Below are 20,204 nucleotides of genomic sequence, written 5' to 3' on the forward strand. Positions count from 1 at the left end.
CTCTTTTGGGCCATATTTAATTTTCCATTGTTATTATTCCGATTTTTCCAATTGGATGATAATATATTAATATATTCTACCCAAACAAAGTGAAAATGAAGATGAAACCAAAAAAAATACATGAATTAAAAATCTTCACCATCAAGCTATAATGAAAATAATCGGGAAGGTATTTCGATTAAAATTGGAAAAAAACAATATAGAATAACTCCTACAAGTTTGAAGCATAGATTAATACTAAAAACTTTTAAAAAGAAGATATGCGAATAATAAAATTCGAGATCATAGATAATGGAGGGGAGGACAATAATTGAAAAGGAGGGATAAAAGGGAAGGATACAAGGCACAAGATACTCAATAAAAGTCTTAATCAAAATGCTATGCTAATACAAGGCACAAGATACTCAATATTTCTATAGTTTAATAATCTTAACATTATGCTCAAATTCATAAATCATTCACAAAGATATTTCAATATGCTCAATTTTTTTCAATCGCAAGATATTCAATCAATCTTAATAGCAAGTTCAATTTCCATAAGCTCAATAAACTCACCAAACCATTGAATATGCTTAACAAAACGTCATATATCCAATATGCTTAATCAAAATATGATATTGATTCTTATGCACAAGAGGCATATTCATATACCAACATGTTTATATCTAATATTTATATATTTAGTATTATTGTGTATATTATTTAACATTAGGTAAGTAATATGTATATATATGTATGTATTTTAGTATGTTAATATATGTATTATATGTATAGGTATGCATATTAGCATATATATATATATATATATATATATATATATATTATTATTATATGTATGCATTTATATGTACTTATGTAAATGTTTATATATATGCATATATATTATATGTAAACAGTAATATGTATAAGTGTTTGTTATATATATATATATATATATATATATATATATATAGATACATTATAATCCTACATTTTTATTATATAAATATATATACAATATATATGATAATATTATTATTTTTATTTTTCTTGATGATAATATTATTATTTTTATTTTTCTTGATTCATAATATGTTATAAGAGAGCATCAAAATCCAATGATTAATGAAAACATGCATTCAAAAAAATTGTTACTATATCAATATAAATACATACAAAAAAATTTCAGCACTCTAAACAATAAAAATTTCATGTTTTGGGTAGTATCATAAAAAAGAAAATTCAAATACAAAAATACAAATACTAAACTTAAAGAAAAGCGCTTCCGAACGAAGCTTTCAACACTCTAAACTCAATCAACTTCGATTATCAAACAAGTTTTCGATCAAACAAAATTAATTTCAAAATTTATAAACAATGAAACAATGATAATGTGTCTTACCCCATCTCGAGTTTATATACGCATGCCCTCAATGGTTTGAACCCCACTCGTCGCAACGGTCACTTGCTCAAACGTCAGATATGTCCTTCAACGGTAACCTGCAACTCTGCTCCTCCCGTCTTTCTGCAAACAGGTACCACTCTCTGTTTGCGCATGGAAGGAGGAAGAACGACTGAGTTTAGGCTAAAGCAAATCTTGTTGGTTCATCCAACGAGATTTGCCACGCGTCGATAGTTGGGTGGATGGGCATTTCAAATTCGAAGCAAATATCGCTACTTCAAGTCGCGAGATTTGCCACGCGTCAAACAGCGGGTGGCCCAACATTTAAGTATCCGAAGCAAATCGACACGAGCTCCTTCTCTCAAAAGTAAATCTCGCTACTCCAAATAGCGAGAATTGTTTAAATCTTGCTACTTGGAGTAGCGAGATTACGTCAGAATCATTTTAGAAAATATTTCCCAGAAAGGGGTATTATTTAATATATTTTTTAAAAAAAGTTAATTCAAGAAAAAACCTCAGAGGGGAGGCGTGGGTTAGTTCTGACGTCCTTTGCACGCACGCACGCGTGCGTGGAGAAGCCAAATATTAATTGGTGTGGCTAGGGATTAAATTAAGGAGAGTTTGTTAAACCCCACGGAGGTGAGCAATAATTATGAATGCTGTCTTTTTCCTTTTCACATAGTTTTAGTTATTGCCTATTGGTGTATGTGGTGCTAACTGCTAAGCCCTCCCTCTCCCCCCTTCTTTAATTATTGCTTCTTCGTCTTGTTCTGTTTCATCATTCTCTATGGTTTGCTTTTCTCCTCTCTTTTTTTTTTTCCCGGTTAGTTTCGAGATATACAATAAGATCACGTATTAATCTTGTAAAGATAAATTAAGTTTATATCGTGCGAAACATTTTTCATTGATAAAATAATGATACTTAAATGGTTGACTAGTTAAGGATTATTCTGGGAATTACATTAACAAAGCCTTTTGTTTTCTTCATTTTTGAATATTGAAAATGAATCTTTTTTTGATTTCAAGTTACAAACCTTCTCATTCCTATAATTTTATCATATTCCTTTTTCTTACTAGGATAATCATTTTCATTAAAAAAAAAATATTTTGTTACTTGTCAAATTTTGATAGATATAATATAAGATTGTATGTGGAAGTATCGATTTCAAGTTGTGACTTTAGATTTGCTTTGATTTGAACAAATTAATAAAATTTGTATTGCATTCAACCCAAATCAACACATTTAAATTCAATGTTCAAACTCCAAAGTCTCAAACATGAAATATCATCTTAAAAAAATTATAATAAAAAAATAGCAAAATCCACAAATATGCATGACCACATTAAATTTGGCCATCTTCATGGCCGCATGTACTTTAATTCTTTTGCTATAATATTGACATAGTCTCATATCAATATTTAATGCAATCCCACATATGAAAACAATTGAATTTATGTAGTAATTAATTAAGCTCTAATTTCATCAGTAGCTGAATATTATTTCACATCTTGTGAACGGTCTTGTCACACTAGCTAAGGTGGTCTTACTTAACTAGTCACCAACGGATTCTCGCAGCATACCACATAAACACATTCATGAAAGATAATGAAAGGTAGGTGAAAGCAATAAGCAATTCATGAAAGTGAATAGAAAGCAAGTGGTAAACATTGAAGTGACATAATTTTTCCGTCTTTATAAGTACAATTTATTTAGCGAGGGAAGTAAGCAAACTAAGCATGTTTAATAAATGCTAGTGAGTTTTATAATACTAATGAACATTCATTCTCCCCTAAAGAATTTTATATGCTATTTAAGTTTTGACACTAAAAGACATCAAATTGTTTAACTATTCATAGTTCCACTTTATATAGAGGCTTACACACTCAAAGCATAAAAATCTACACTACTTTTTACATGATGGTAATTTATTTCATATTAATTATCATTGGTGCAAGAATTTATATTAACGCACATGAAGTTCAACATATAGGCACTTGCACATGCTTCTTGACTTCTTGTTGTCATGACTAGTAATAAAATGTATGGTGTGCATGTTTTGGCATGAGTAGAACTTATATTTATTAAATTACTCATTTTGTGTAATTTTTATTTTAAAAAAAAATTAAAAATAAAAGTACATATTTAAAACATAATAAATAAAAAGACAAACATAAAACGGTCACATCTACCTTCAATCAATAAAGAAATATCACTAAATATGGTTTTTTGAAATTTGGAAATAACCCACAAGATATAAATTTTGTAATTTAAAATTTTTCTTCCGCCAATTTTATAGGTATTTGAACAAATTATTTTAAAACCCTTAATTTGTTTTATATAATATCCATTTTTTGGCCTGCAATATGGTCATATGATTTGAAATTCACATGGTGGACATATATGTCTTGGTTTAATGAGCATGTTGGTCCGACTAGGAGATGAGCGAAGCTTGACCGGGCTCTTGTGAATTGAATGTGTCATTCATTAATCATTTTCAAACTTCTAGGCTGGAATACTTGGCGAGGAAGACGTCGGATCACAAACCTATGTTGATACACTTCTCAAATCACTCGACAAGTTATGGGCTACCTGTAACACCCCAATCCCGAGGGGCCTGGGATATTAACTTTTTACTATTGATTTACAGCGGAAGCAAAATAAACTCAATTTTTATTAAATCAGAGCGCTAATTATCCATATTACAATCATTTATTTCGAAAGAAGAAAAATTACACAAACATATATATCTGAAACCATACTAATATTTATAATCAATCTTTATTTTTCTAATCCCCACCCGCATGCTTGTTAAGCCTGATTTCCGACATGTTCTTCAGAGTTATCTGAAATAAAATATGATTGGGGTGAGACAACGCTCAGTAAGTAAATAAGATTATTATTACTGTGTGGCCAAAATGAGCTTTTAAAAAATTTCGTAAAACAATATTTAATACTATAACTTCAAGACTGCTTTTAGAATAAATATAAATTTAAAAATTTCTGCATAAAATTTTTGTCATCAATTTCAATAGTAAAATTTTATAATCATATACTATAACTGTTAAATTAAACTTTTAACTTTAAAATTATAAAAATATTTAATGATAAACATACATATACTTTTCCTTGTACGTTTTCCTTAAATCGTCATTTAAGCACTAGAATAATCATTTTCACGTAAACTTACACTTTTCCTTCAAATCATCAGTAACTTTGCACACGTAATTAAATATGTATAAACATATATTATAAAAACCACCCTTAGGCCTGTTTGCCGTAAGTCATGTTTACCCCCATGACTGGGTTGTACTGTCCGAAGACTGGACTTCGCTGGCTGGCCGACCAAACTAAATCAACGTACGTAAACTTTAAGTGAAATTTTCCTTATTAAGTCCTGGTCCGGAACCAGGTGTGCACTCAGGAGAAATCCACTAACATAAATAACCACTCTGTAAACAGTGTGGGTGCACTCTGATCCGTATAAACTTTAAGATGCGGTACCGAACATCTGTAACTTTGAACTTTCGTAGTCATAAGGGGTTTTAAAAACATCCTATTATGATTTATGCAATTTAAAATAATAATATCATGAAAATCTCATCTTTACTCATATTTACATAAAAAATGTAACATAAAAATAAACTCATGCCACACAATTTTTTGTGTTAAAAATATATATAATTTTATTTTTGAATAGAAAGAAATGCTGAAAATTTACCCGAGAGGATTAGAACATTTCTTAACCCAAAAATAGATGCAAGTATATTAAAGATAGAACTGGTATAATCAAATACGCGTAAAAATAAACTCATGGAAATTTTGTAGAACTAATTAACATAATTGAAATTTACTTATAAAATAAACTCGGGTATGAATTTTAAATAAAAAAAAACTAATATAATCAAAATTTACTTACCTTCTTCCTTACGAACACTATAATTATCTCTAAGAAATGAGATCGGAAAGAGTAGGTGATTGAGAACTTACTCAAAAATTCTCGACCACAATTTCTTTCACTTACTAATTCTTCTCTTCCTTGAAAAATTGTTGTGAAAAATAAAGGTTGAGAGCTCCCTATTTATAGGAAAATTTTGGGGAATAAATAAAATTTATAAAAGTGTGGGGAGATGGGTGAAATTATAATTTTTAAAAATTAAAGAATGAGCAAGAGATGGGCAAGGTATGGGTTGAGTATGGGATGGGGATGGAGACCATGTGGGAGTACTTGCCACCATTCCCATTAAATAAATTTTTAATTAATCACTTACCTAATTAATTAATCAATTAGTTAATTAATTTTTTTATTATTTTATTATTTTTCTTAATCATTATTATCATTATTATTATCATTGTTATTAATTTTGAACCATTTTTAGTATTTATTTATTTTATTATTTATTTTTGAATAAGAATTAAATTTGAATTTTGAAAACTCATGTGGACCCCACATGGTCTTGTGGGCCCCGCATAGGATACCTATATTATTATTATTTTATCATATATTTCTGCAAATTATGTCAGTCAAAACATTATTTTATGTACTTATTTACGTGTACAAACAGTGTCTATCCTATTTATCCTATGAAATTCCATTTTGACCAGGCCGACCTCTAGGGAGCGACTGAGCCGCAATGGTCTCTGAGCACTCGCTAAGACAAGGTCTTTCTTAAGCATCAAACATAGAATCAAGGATCCTACAGAACAACACTTCTGTATTGATATTAATTTAATGACCATTTTTATTATTTTATTATTATTGTACTTTAATCATATATATATATATATATATATATATTTGGGTCATCACACTACCTCCTTTCAGGTATCATAATATGTAGAGTTCCCATGAAAATTTTTTCCCTTTTATACGTTAGATTTGGATGGAATCAGTTGAGGTTTCGGGTATGTGTAATCTGGTTGCAAAGCTCAAAAAGGCTAAAGTTACTTTAAAAAGGTGGAATGTAGAGGTCTTTGCCTGTGTGGCCTTTAATATCAAGGATTTAGAAGATCGAGTAATAGACCTAGAGTAGTTAGAAATGAGATATAATCAGGAAGTGGAGATAGACTTCCTAGTTACAAAATGTAAACTAGATTATTGGGAAAAGGGAGAGGAAACTCGTGTTGCTCAGCTTGCGAAGAAGCGATGGTTGGTAGATAGTGATCAAAATTCTAAGTTTTTTCATGCGGTTATTAATCAAAAAAGGAATTCTTCGATGATTAATTCTATGGTCTTAGAGCATGGTACGGTTCTGGCATCCCCCAAGAAGATTCATTAAGGTGCGGTTAATCATTTTCAAAATTTTCTCTTGGAATAGTGTACTAGAGCCAACTTATCTCTAGGGAGATATCGGATGAAGAAAATGAGTATTTGGTCAAAGATCCTTCGGAAATGGAGTTGAAAAAAATTTTAAATTCTATCCCAAAAGATAGTAGTCCAGGACCCGATGGTTTTTTATCAAGATTTTACAAATCTTGTTGGGACTTTGTTAGAGAGGATTTGCTGGAAGTTGTTAAGGAATTTTTTAGTGGACCGCCTCTACCCAGATTTTTCATGTCTTCGCATTTTGTTCTTATCCCTAAGGCGAATGATCCAACAAGTTTTGAAAAGTTTAGAAAAATTAGCCTATGTTCTGTCGCATACAATTTTTTTTCAAAAATTATTGTAAGTCGATTGATGCATTGCCTAAATAGAATTATCTCTCCGCAGCAAGGTGCTTTTCTCCCTAGTTGAAGTATTTTTAAAAATATTAGTCTGACGCAGGAAATGGTTCATTCAATCAATAGAAAGAGTAAATGGGGAAATATAGTTTTAAAAGTGGATATGGCAAAGGCTTATGATAGGGTTGACTGGAGATTTTTTTATTTGGGTCTTGGAGGGTTTTAGCTTCTCTAGTCATGTTTGTAATTTAATTGCAAAATGTGTTAAGACCTCATGGTTTTCGATCATGATGAATGATACGTATAAGGATTTTTTCAAGTCTCAACGGGACGTTAGGCAAGGTGATCCTCTATCTCCATATTTATTTATTTTGATGGAAGAAATTCTTTTTAGATTATTAAAAAAAAAAAATTGAGGAAGGCAGGATTGGAAATTTTTATCTTCCAAGGGGAGCTCTTTTAATCTCTTATTTATTATATGTGGATGACTTGCTTATTTTTGCTAACAGAGAAAGGAGATCCTTGAAGATGCTATTGAAGACGTTGGATTTGTATGAAAGTTGGTCTCGCCAATTAATCAACAAGAAGAAATCAACTCTCTTTTTGTCCAACAAGATCAACATTTCCAAAAGAAGGGGGCTATTACGATTGATAGGTTTTGTGGAAGGAAAATTTCCAACGATGTACCTTTGGGCACCTTTGATTTTTAGTCGCCTTACTACTAAACTGCTTGATCCATTGGTCTCAAAAATTCGAAATAAGGTGTCGAGTTGGAAGATGAGGTTGTTGTCTCAGGGAGGTCGTCTCATCCTTATTCGACATGTTTTATCATGCATGACAACACATATGCTCACGATTCTCTCAGTTCCTTTGGTGGTGATAAAAAATATTAATTCCATTCTCTCTTCTCTTCTTTAGGGAGAGAGTAAAGGTAGGGTGAAAATGAAATAGTGTGCTTGCTCAAATGTTTGTAAACCCCTACTTGAAGGGGGTGTTGGCATAAGGAACTTAATGACGTTCAAAGATCTTTTCACATGAAGTTTGCTTAGAGACTGATGACGTTAGATAATCTTTGGACCCATTTCTTTAAGGCTAAATACGTTATATCAGGTCACATGACTTCAATCAATTATACTCCTACGGGCTCTCAGATTTGGAAGACAATCTTAAAGGTCTTTTCAGAGGTCTATGAGAATGTTTATGTGAAGGTTAGAGAAGGAAGAGCTTCTTTTTGGTTTAATGAATGGTTGAGCAGTGGTCCCCTTGTGGAGTGTTCTTATACGGTCCAGCATCCTGAGCTTAAGATTCAAAACTACTGGGAGTCTGAGAATTGAGATACTGATATATTGAAAGATTTGGTAGGGGTTCCCAAAATGGATGAGATTTCGTTGTCGTTTATAAAGCACAAATCGAGGCCTGATTTGTTTATTTGGAAGCCTTCCATATATAGAAAATTTTCAACTACCTCGACTTAGGAGGTGATAAGAGTTAAAGGGGAGTAGTACTTGTGGATGGAGTGGGTCTAACATAAACTACTACCTAAGAAAGTATCAATGTGTCTGTGGAAATTCATGTTCCAATGTCTCCCTATAGATGAGAGAGTGCAGAAACTTGGAGTTGATATGGTCTTATGCTGCAACTACTACATGGATAACAAAGAGAAATCTCTCAATCCTGTTATGAGTACGGGATCCATCGCAAGTATGGTTTGGAATAGAGCAGTGTCTGTCTTGGGAATTCTAAATTTTAATGATGAACATTGGAGGGTGAAAATTAGTAGATGATTCATATGTGACAAAAAATCAATCCAAAAAGGTATGATCATTGGTTCCTTACCTACTATAATTTCTTGGAGACTATAACTCAGATGGTGTAAAGCCTGATAGAAAATAAGTATGAGTTGGGGGAATGCAGTTTGGTTATCGAAGAGGTTTTGGCTTGAAAAAATTGTAGAAGGAGCAAAGGGTTCTTTGCCTTTGATTGATAATAATTTATTGGAAGAGTTCCAAGTGAAAACGATAACACCGAATGTTAGAACTCCTCGAAAAGTAATATGAGAAAAGGCTTCTATAGGTTGATTGAAACTAAATATAGATGACTCTTTGTAAAGGAAATCCGGGTTCTTGTGGTGGTAGTGGTGGTATCATCCGCAACTCATCAAGTACTATTAAGGCCGCTTTCTCCGAAAAATTTGAGTCAGTAACTAATAATGGAGAGAAGTTGCAGGCTCTTACTAGTGGTGTTCAGTTTTGTAAAGAGTTGGGATATCAAAATATTTTTATTGAAAGTGACTTGGAATTGATGGTGAGATGGATCACATCTGAAATTTGCTCTTCCTGGTACTTATGGGACTTTTGGGAATTGTTAGAGGAAGAGTTACAAGGCTTTTAGTTTTTTATAAAGTACCAATTAGAGAAGGTAATCAAGTGGCAGATTGCTTGGCTAGTCAATGCGACGGAAGCAACACGAGATATTTTGTAGGTGATGTGCAGTCAAGTAAAATGAGAGGTCTAATTCGTATGGATAAGGTGAATATTCTAAGCCTTCGTTTTTAATCGTCATCATTTGGTTCTCCTATGTTTTCCTCAGGCTTTTGTTTTTCAGGTAATTTGTTTTTGTTTGTGTTTTTTTTGTTTGATTATATATAGGCATGTTTAGTTTGTTCTAGTTGGTTAATGGTATGGGTTTTATTAAGCTTGTTTTGGTTTTGATGTTTGGGCTGGTTTTGATAGTCTATTTATAAATCCCTTGTGGCATGTTTGTAACCACAATATTACTCTGCCATAAGTGAGGGCTATCAACAAATTTGGAGTTTTCGTAAAAAAAAAAAAAAAAAGATTAGAAATTCACATTTAATCAACATTTTTATGTTTAATAGGGCTAACTTAAAGGAGCGTGAAGTGCACTAGTATAAATTTTGAACCAAAAGAAGGCAATTTGAAAACAATCTTAATCAAATCACAAATGGGCAAAATGTATTTAAGCCTCAAATGTATCTCACACACCTATTAACCATCTAGTGCATTATTTTACTACACATTGCTCAAGGACTAAGGCTACAAACAAACCAAGCCACTCATGAGCGACTCGAGAACTTGACTCAACAAATACCCGTCTAGACTCGTTTACTATATAAATAAAAGCAACTCAAGCCCAATTTTAAGCTCTTTTACAAAACAAATCAAGCCTAAACACAGGTTGACCTGACTTGTGTTAGCTTATAAGCAACTATATTTCAAACTCGTCTAGGCTCATTTACGAAGTTTGTTAAGGGACTTGATAATGAGGTTGTTAACAAGTTTAATCCAAGCTCACTAAGTGGTTTAATTCTTTTTTCTTTGTACTATAATAGTAATTTCTCTTTCACAATGAGTATTGAAAAAGGCTTAAGGCATATTATAGGATTGACCCAGTCCCAAAAGGTCATTTATAGAATTTGAGTTTGAGCTTGAGTTCGAATGGAAGCCAAAAAATTTTAATTTCAAGGCGAGTTTGAGCCCAGAACGAAATCCACTCTACCAAGCCAAGCCCAAACATCAAACCCGCATCCACAGTTTAACTTTCATTTTAGTGTTAGTTGGTTTGGTTAAAAATTTGAGTTCAACCAAATCCAACCCAACCAACGAATAGGCTTCCTAAACATCAAGAGAGCAAATTCAATTCAGAACTTGCGAGTAAACGCAACATAAACATTAAAAACATATGTATTTTTAATAAAAATAAAAAAAATTTAGTAAGTTAATCAGAAACTTTATATATTAATTCTCAATATTTAATGGAACAAATTACAAAAATGCAAAAATATTTTCAAATTTTAATCACAAAACCTTATATTAAAGTCTTCAATTTTTTTCATATTATTATTTTCTACAAAAAGAATTTATAAAAATTTGCAAGTACTCCAACATTATGATATTTAAATGATATAAATGGACTTTAAGAGCACGATTGTGCTCATAATAAATAGATTTATAGGTTAGTAACTATCTGAACAGATTGAGATATTGCCATATTTGTTATATTGCTCACAACAAACAAAATTATGTCATAAAATAATATGCAAAATATCTATTTGGTGAATGGTCATAATACATGTATTTGATACTTAGAATTGAACAAAAGGTGTTGTCATCATAAGATAATGATGCAAAAATGTATACAAGTCCACAACATAAAATAAAGAATAAAGTATTATTCTCAAATTCGACCATTGGAATATCCACTTTATCATATTCTACAATAATATTTGTCTTATAATACAATCTAAGTGAATTATTATTTGCTAGGTATTTTTGCAATTTTAAATATTTCATTTTAGAATACAAGGCACAAAAAGTTTTATTCAAACTATTCATCTACTATTAAAATATATGTATACATAATGGGGATTGCTTGTGGACATGACATTAAAATCTTTTCTTTTAACTTTTGTTTCCGCATATTTTGGAAAACATACCGTCTTTATTTTAGCCTAAAATAAATCAAAATTTCTAAATATTAGATAAGCTTTAGTACGTCTTGAATTTGGTCAATTTCAACTATTTACCAAACATTATCATCCTACATTTTAAAAATGTAAATATGTCGTAATTTTTTTATTGACTATTAGTGATCACTATCAAAATAAAATTAATTGTTAATTATGAATAATAATTGATTCATACGTTCAGTCTTAACGTATAATTGATTTTGAAATGACAATAAGTTGTTAAAGCCAAACACATCAACCCATATATATACACACACACATCACATACACACTTTTAACCTGATTAAGTGGGAGGCATGGATCAAAGGGGATAGCTGAAACCTCTTATGTACAATTCTTTTGAATTAAATTTATTTTTTCTAATTTTACGTTTGAATTTTCTTCTGTGTTAAATCTTATAAAATTAAAATTTGATTGAACAGGGTGTTTTGAATTTCATTGCTAATTTTAGAAAATTAATTTTGAAATAAATGAAAAGCATAACAAATTTAATCAAAAGAGAAAAAAGATAAATAATTAACTAAAAAATCATTATCTTTTCAAATGCTACACGACATAAATGATAATTGGATGAAAATTAAAATATCATAAATTATTATTTATGTGTGCATGTGCATATATGCATGTGTGTGTGTCTCCCTTAATGAATTAAAAAATATAGAAAAGCATATAAATTTGTTTTCTAATCTATAAGCAATATACTGAATGAATATTTCTAGACACTTGTAGATGATATAAACATTAAATGATTAGTATTTATATTTCTCATCCTATAATACTTTTCAGCTTTTCTAAAATTCAAATCTAATACCTCTCAAACATGAAAATCCAAAATTTTAATCATGCTTTAAGGATATTTTGGTCAATGGACCCTTAAGTTAAAATTTACGTTAACTCTAAGTAAGCCTCATTAGACAGATTTACATTGTATAGATTAGCTCTCAATTAATGAATGGCCAAAATGGTTTCTTTAGTACGATACTCCTAGACATTGTTTTAAAACTCGGACCAGTGGCTGACTCGATAAAGCTATTGGGTTCGTTGAACTTGTTAGAATAGTGGGTCAAACCATTAGTCGAACTAGTTAGCATGACATATGTATTTATATATATTTATATTTGATATACCTCAAATATATCACATACCATAAATCCAAAAGAGACTATAGCCCAACATTGATGAGGGCAATTACCACCTAAGTCAACTGCTCAAGCAGAGCAATTGACGCCAGCTCCATGATGACTAGAGCAATCTACGCCAACGTTATAACAACTGGAGCGATTCACGTTTGCGCCATAATTCGCTAATAAATGGCACATCACCCTTGGGTCAAACTCCATCACTATAAATGGGGATTCAGAGAAGAGGCTAAGGTATCTCATTATAAACTCTACTTTACTGTTGCATAAAAAACCTCTCAAGTCAATCCTTGACTTAGGCATCGGAGCGATCCCCCGGAGTACACCCCGGGTCCTCCAAGCCTTACTTATTTATCTCTTTTCAGGTGGTCGTGATCAGGTATCGTGAAGGTCGTTCAATTTTTGGCTGCAACAATATTTATATCTTATATAATATTAGGTTAGTTTGAAACTTATTTTAAAGATATTAATCATATTTTTATAATAGTCTATTGCATTATATAATTAATTACTATTAAAAATTTAAAGAAAATTTGTATACATTTTTTTAAAAAAAAAACCATCGAACTTATTCTAATAATAACTATTACTAATATTTGTCAAATAAAAAATTAAAAGAAGAGAGAAAATTTTGAATCAACTTAATTAAATTGTTGTGTCCAAATGATAAAGAACGCATAAGAAATAACTATTACTTATATCCAAAATTTTCGCTATATTTCATCTTATTTCAAAATTTAGCTATTCCAGTAAACAAACCAATTGAGGATTGGATTGATCCCTTGTGAGTTGGTATGTTATATATTGTATATTTATAAAAACTAAACTAAAAAATAAACAAATAAAATAAAAATGCAACTAGAAACGAATAGTACTTCTTGCATATTTGGTTCGTAGTAATTGAATATAACCAATAGGAATAGAATTGAATTTCTCACTTGATTTCATCACGTCCCCATTCAAATTTTTATTTCATTTTTTCCAATCCCAATCTCCCTTTTACTTGTCTTGTAACCTCGGTATTCATCCGCCAAAAGTGAGGGTATTTTAATAAATAAAAGGAGGTGACACCCACTTTTAGTAAAATATAAAATAAAAATAAGAGAGCCTATAATACTCGAAAGATGAGAAAAGAAGTAAATAGCTAGATAGATCAATTAGATCCTTCATTGAATGAGTTGTTGATTAAAAAGAGATGTGAGGGAGATGGAGATTGGATTCAGGAGAAGCAAGATTGTTTATTTAATTGATTGATTTCAATGGAAAAATGAATGCAATTGCAAGGCTAAAATTAAACCAACCACAAAAGCATGTTCTAAAATGGGTGAAGCTACTTTCTAGGAAGACAAAGAGAAAATAAATTTTTTTTTTTTAACTTTTCCTTTCTTTTCCTGTCAAAAAATCAGTGGAAATTATGCAAGTCATTTCGATAACAAATTAACATTGCAGGAGTGCACTTTCCTGGGAGGTGAAAGAGCCGGCGTTACACTTTTTCTTTTCTTTAAAAAAAAAAATTATTTTGTGCTTTTGAAAGGTCTTTTCTAGTTTCTTATTCATTGGTTCCATTAACACGCCTTTTGATTTCTTCATTTTTGTGTTTTTCTACAAATAAAACCATTATTTATTTATTTTTTTCCAAAATCATTTTGATTTCTTTATTTTTGTGATTTTTTCTTATTCTCATTAAGAACATTTGTTGGTTTATGGATTTTTTTTAGGAATCTTATAAATTTACATAACATTTCTCGTAACTATAAATAAAGAAACATTAAAAAAGGAGTGTTATTTTGAGACAAAGATTTATGAATATCATTATATAGAAAATATACTAGCATAATGCCTATCATGGTTTGGTTATGGTTCTTAGTTGGGAAAAGAATAAAAATAAAAATTTATCTTTTTATTATATTTTCTCTTTATATTAAATACAACTAAAAATAAAAAAATATTAATGTGGTTAAAAATTTTAAAAAATCAAATATAAATGATGTATAAAATCATATTCTTATTTATTAATTTAAAATATATATATTTTTTGGTTTTCTTTCTTACTTCAATAATCAAATATAAAAAATTAAATTTCTTTATATTTCCTTTTATTTATCTAAGATTTTCGAAATTTCACACGAGGCCTAAAAAAGGTTTAAATTGAGACCATAAATTGCAATAAAAAAAATCATAATTTCATACTTTCGAGATATTTATTAATTGGAAAACTAGAATTAGGAATTGGATTTTTAAATTTCTCGGTATCAATAATCCATACTCACATTTTTTTTTTTTTTTTTTATATTTTTAACTGCTTCTAAGAAGCTTTGTGCTAATAGGAGCAAGCAGCATCCTCATTAAAGTTGGATATGATTTGATTAAGTGAACTGTTCCCTTTGAATCATAACCTAATCGAAACTTTATGATGTCAAAAAATGAACTTAAGTCAAACAAATTTCAAAAAAGGTTAATCAAAATTCAATTAATTATTTTTTTAGCTGACAGCCAATAATTAATCAAACCAAACTTTTAGATTCAATTAAAAATTCTAAAATAAATACAAATTAATATTTTTATCTTCCATATAACCAACTTGTTAATTTTAAAATTAAAAAAATTAATAAGAATTCTTAAATTTATTAATTTTAAATTAACATTCTACATGACATCCACCATGAATTGATCACAAACGAAATTCATAATCTAAACTCAATTCAAAAAACATAACATAAAAAAGTATATAACCTAAGTTTTAAATTGTTATTAAAAAAATAAATTTTAAATTTAAATTATTAAGATATTATATAATATGTAATCACATTATCAGCGTCTTTATATATTTGTAATTTATCAATTTGGTTTCTGGTTTAGTTAACTACGATTATTATATGGGTCGAACTGCCGTAGAAATTGAAAATTCCAAATAAAAAAGAAATGGTTATTTGGTTTGTTCGATTTTGCAATTAGCTTCAGTTTTTCATAGCAGCATCTAAAAAATTATACGGCCAATTTTTATTTTTATTTTTTTAAAAAACATAATTTAGCTCTACTTCACTAGATTTAGCTTTTCAGACCATTCATAACTTCATTCCAATTATGGCCCACAAATACAGTAAATAATGTGAGACTATGATGGTGTCTTCTTTTTTTTTTTTCTTAAAAGTGGGAAATGAAAATTTTCAAAGTCAAATACATTATTCAAGAGAAATCAAAATATCAGGTAGTTGTTTCCCACAGAACATCAATACAACGATTCCAACTGCGGCATACCGTCAAGAACATTTGAATGGCTAAAGCAGACAGAAAACAGTAAACCTAAAACAAGCACAACCTTTAGTCACATAACATGGCCATCCATCATGCCACAGAAAAATCTACTGTAACCAAGCCAAAATTAAAATACTAACATCTGATGAAATGAAATGCCTCGTCAAAAAAGCAAAACAAAAATGAATGTTCACATAGTGACCAGCACAGGAGGCTTAACATCTTAGACTCTTAGTAATTCTCGGGCATTTCTCTTACGTATTTTGAGGAAGGGTTGCAGGGCAGGTTTAGCAGCGGGATGGTCCCAGACCAAAGATTCCCACCATTCATCGTCTTTAGTAATGATTCCCCGGAGAGCAGGGGGAGGAGATGGTTGTCCATTCACGGGATGCAGGGGAAGGTAGAGAGGGAGCCTCTTTAGCTTCGGACACTTACTTATCCCAACACGAAGAAGAGTATCACAGACCATCTTTCTCCTATAGATGCTTTTCAATTCTGGTAGCCCCCACAATTCTAAATACCTCAATTTTGGAAGATGGATTGTTTTTATGCCGATTTTGTCATTGTTTGAGGCTGAACAGGTAATACTTAGATCAGCAGTTGCCCGGTCATCATTTTCTTCTGCTTCTCCTACTATCTCCTCAATGTTGTCACACCTGCAAACACCAAGAAGTTCCAGGTTTTGGAGATGCCGAACCAACCTATCAGGAAACAGTTTCTTGATTTTTGGGCACCCAACTATCTGCAACACTTTGAGACTTGAAAATGTGCCATTGACTTCTCTTTCTTCTTCACCAGCTACTATCTCCTCCATTTGCTCGCACGAACAGACTTTGATCGTTTCCAGGCTAGGAAGATATTGCTGCGGCAACCCCCGTGTGAACAGCTTCTTGATTTTTGGGCACCCAACTATTTCCAACACTTTGACACTTGAAAATGTGCCATTGACTTCTCTTTCTTCTTCACCAGCTACAATCTCCTCCATTTGGTCGCAGTACCAGACTCTGATTGTTTCCAGGCTAGGAAGATATTGCTGCAGCAACCCACGTGTGAACAACTTCTTGATTTTTGGGCACTTCTCTATTTCCAACACTTTGAGACTTGAAAATGTGCCATTGACTTCTCTTTCTTCTTCACCAGCTACTATCTCCTCCATTTGCTCGCATTGCCTGACTCTGATTGTTTCCAGGCTAGGAAGATATTGATGCGACAACCCCCGGGTGAACAGCTTCTTGATTTTTGGGCACCCAACTATTTCCAACTCTTTGAGACTTGAAAATGTGCCGCATGGAAGTGCCCTTAAATCATGACACCTATTAAACCTTAGGTAGTCAATGTTAGGAAATAAATGGACAAGGATCTCTGTATTCACACTCCACCCCTCAAGCGTTACTGCTTTAGAACACCGCGGCATTGATGGAAAACCATAAAAAGGAAAATCATAAAAAAATCCGGATCTAACCATTATATAGTAGGCATTCAGCCTACTAATTTTTTGAGCAATCTCAGAGAGCAAACTCAGGACGTGTCTTCTCACATTCCCGATTCGGCCAACAAATTTTTCGAGATCCCTCATTTGAGGCAGTATCTCTTCTCCTACAACTACATTCTCCTTTAGACAATCCATATACAACACTTTCAGGTTGACCAAATTCACCATACCTTCAGGTGCTTTTTCTATACCAGTCTTTCCAAGGTCCAACTCCTTTAATGCCTGAAGCTTTGCTAGTGAAGGCACATATTTTAGCCTCCTACAATATCTGAGCAATAATGCAGTAAGATTCTCCAAGTCTGATATGGTATTTGGTAGCCTCTGTAGAACCTCATTTCTAGATAAATCAAGAACTTTTAGGGCACACATCTGCAAAAAGAAAGAGCCTGGAATTTTCTTCAAACGATTTTCCTGTAGCATCAAGGTTAAGAGTTTAGGACATCTTGGTGATATCCCTGCCTTAATTTCTGTTATATCATTACGCATTAAGGAAACTCTCTCCAGATCCTGAGCCCAGTCCTCCGGTATTTCTCTCAACTTAAGTCCAGCTTTTACCAAGAAACGAGGACCAGCTGTACTACTGCCCTTTCCACTTATTTGTAGCGCCATGTCTCTTACCAAATCATGCATCTTCACCTTCAGTGAGTCACCCGGAAAACTCGTTGCATTTTCTAGCAAGCAAGAGTTTTCCAGTTCATTTAATATGGTGTGACCCTTGTCAAACTCAGCCTGCTGACCGCCCATTCCGTCTATCAGTCCCTCTGCAATAAAGTACTTTATCAATTCCTCTCTTTCCATTTCACTGTCTTCAGGATACAATGCGCAATATAAGAAACACTTCTGCACTATTGGATCCTTCAAGCGACCATAGCTGATTCTCAATATAGAGAAGACCTCCTCTTCCATATCATGTCTCCCTGACTTTGATTCTCTCAATTCCTTCACAGCAGTCCTCCATTCACGAATGTCATCGACTCCTCGCATGCTTCTTGCCATTGTGATAATCCCAAGTGACAAACCCCTACATTCCTCAGCCATGGACATAGCAACAACTTTCACATCCGGAGAAAGTTCGCCATGAAGCTCGAGTTTTTCCATAAATAGCTCCCAAGCTTCGTCATTTGAAAGAGGCTCCACTTTGATTATTTCTTGGGAACCCATTTGGCGGCACACTGATAATGATCGAGTGGTTAGAATCAACTTAGGCCCATCTGGCCCAATAGGTATCCCGACATTTTTCGGGGTAAAATGCTCCCACATATCATCTAAAATTAGCACCGTTTCCTTCCTGTTTACCAATGCTCTGGACAAAGTGGCGGCCCTTTTTTGCCTCTCCTTCTCCCCCGAAGGAAGATTTTCTAGGCGTAGTACCTTGGCAATGTCACCCTGCAATTCATAAATACAGGATTGTTGCGACACGGTGATCCAATAAACATGACCATAACTTCGAGGATTCTTTAAGAGTTCATTGTGGATATGCATTGCAAGTGCGGTTTTCCCAGCACCCCCCATTCCGTAGATGCCAATGCTGAACACCCTATCATCCATTACGCATGCCAAGAGTTTTTTCATGCTCTCTTTTGCTTTTTGGCCCACTAATTTCACTGTCAATAGTTCCAAGGGTTTGTGCACATCTACTGTTAGCCCTCCAGCAAAGTTATTTTGTTCTAACAGTTCATCCACCTCCTTGGTCATTTTCTCAATTTGATTCCAAAGACTTATGCGTGGAAGAAATATGCTCCCGTAGAATTCTTGTTCTATTCTTCGTACCTCATCTTTTTTGCTTTGTACATTTCTCAACCAATTTACAACTTCCCTCTTTCGTTTCCTTCCCGTTCGAAACTCCAAAATTTGAACTTCTATGCTTTTGTCAGCCTCACGACTTTCCAATATATCCATCTTCTGTTTCAATTTCTGCATTTTTTCATTGGGGTTAACGTACTTGTGTAACCCTTCTATTATGCAACTCCATAAGATATTCATCGCTACCTGACACCAAAAGGGTGAGAGATTGTCATGTTTCACGAAAAAATAATATTCTTTTTTTTAATAAAAAAAGCCACACAGTCCCGCTCTAAATCTGCCAGAGGAAGATAATGAAAGAAGCCATTCGCTGAAACCCACAGCAACACTAAAAACACCACTCTAATCCAAAGCAAGTTAAGAGGGGTGTCCAAGTTCTTAAAAATTCTGGCATTCCTCTCTAGCCAAATATGTCAAAAGCAAATCATATCTAAGAACTGCCAAAAAGCCTCTCTCCACCGTTCCCAAAACCTTGGACAAGATCTACACTTTAGGAGCATTATTGGTATTTATTTTTTCCAAGATCGTTGTCCACAAAAAGGCCTTAACCTTGGAGGGAACTTCAACTTTCCAATGAGGGAGTAGGGGGCAAAAGGAGAAGCATTAGGGGCAAGAGTCAAACAAGAAAATAAAGAATTATAAGAAAAAACCCCAAAAGAATCTAAATCCCAAACACTTTTGTCACTCCCAAACTGGAATTGAAAAGAATCCAATATAACCTTAAGATGATCCATCGAATAAATTAACTACTTTGTGAATATAAATGCAAATTAATCAAGCTTAGATATTAGTCAGTTATAATATTTTTATTCGATATGTTAATTTAACATAAAATACATTTTCTTATTATATATTTAATTAATAATTTAAAATTAAAATAACATAATTTTTATATTGTACAAAAATAAATTTTATTATTTTGATTTTAATCTATTGAGCTTTATGTTGTTTTCATTATTCTTATAAAATATATAATTGGAAAAGAG

The 20,204-nt window shown here is 32.1% G+C and overlaps 2 protein-coding genes across 16 annotated transcripts in view; both read right to left on the reverse strand.

Annotated features, from left to right (window-relative positions):
- The window catches only part of LOC131144184 (putative disease resistance protein At4g10780), a 114,458-nt gene that overhangs the window by 87,811 nt on the left and 6,443 nt on the right, over positions 1-20,204 (reverse strand). The window lies entirely within an intron of this gene.
- Positions 15,833-20,204, reverse strand: part of LOC131144048 (probable disease resistance protein At1g12290) — a 44,040-nt gene continuing 39,668 nt past the window's right edge. For 14 of the 15 annotated variants that reach the window (XM_058092396.1, XM_058092401.1, XM_058092405.1 and 11 more), the window contains one exon: positions 15,833-19,404. In XM_058092396.1, coding sequence (XP_057948379.1) covers positions 16,147-19,404 — 3,258 coding nt within the window. In that variant the 3' untranslated portion in view covers positions 15,833-16,146. The remainder of the gene's footprint in view (positions 19,405-20,204) is intronic. The other variant, XM_058092425.1, reaches the window with a different exon arrangement.

This window comes from Malania oleifera, chromosome 1 (genome assembly GCF_029873635.1).
Source record: "Malania oleifera isolate guangnan ecotype guangnan chromosome 1, ASM2987363v1, whole genome shotgun sequence".
Lineage (NCBI taxonomy): Eukaryota > Viridiplantae > Streptophyta > Magnoliopsida > Santalales > Ximeniaceae > Malania > Malania oleifera.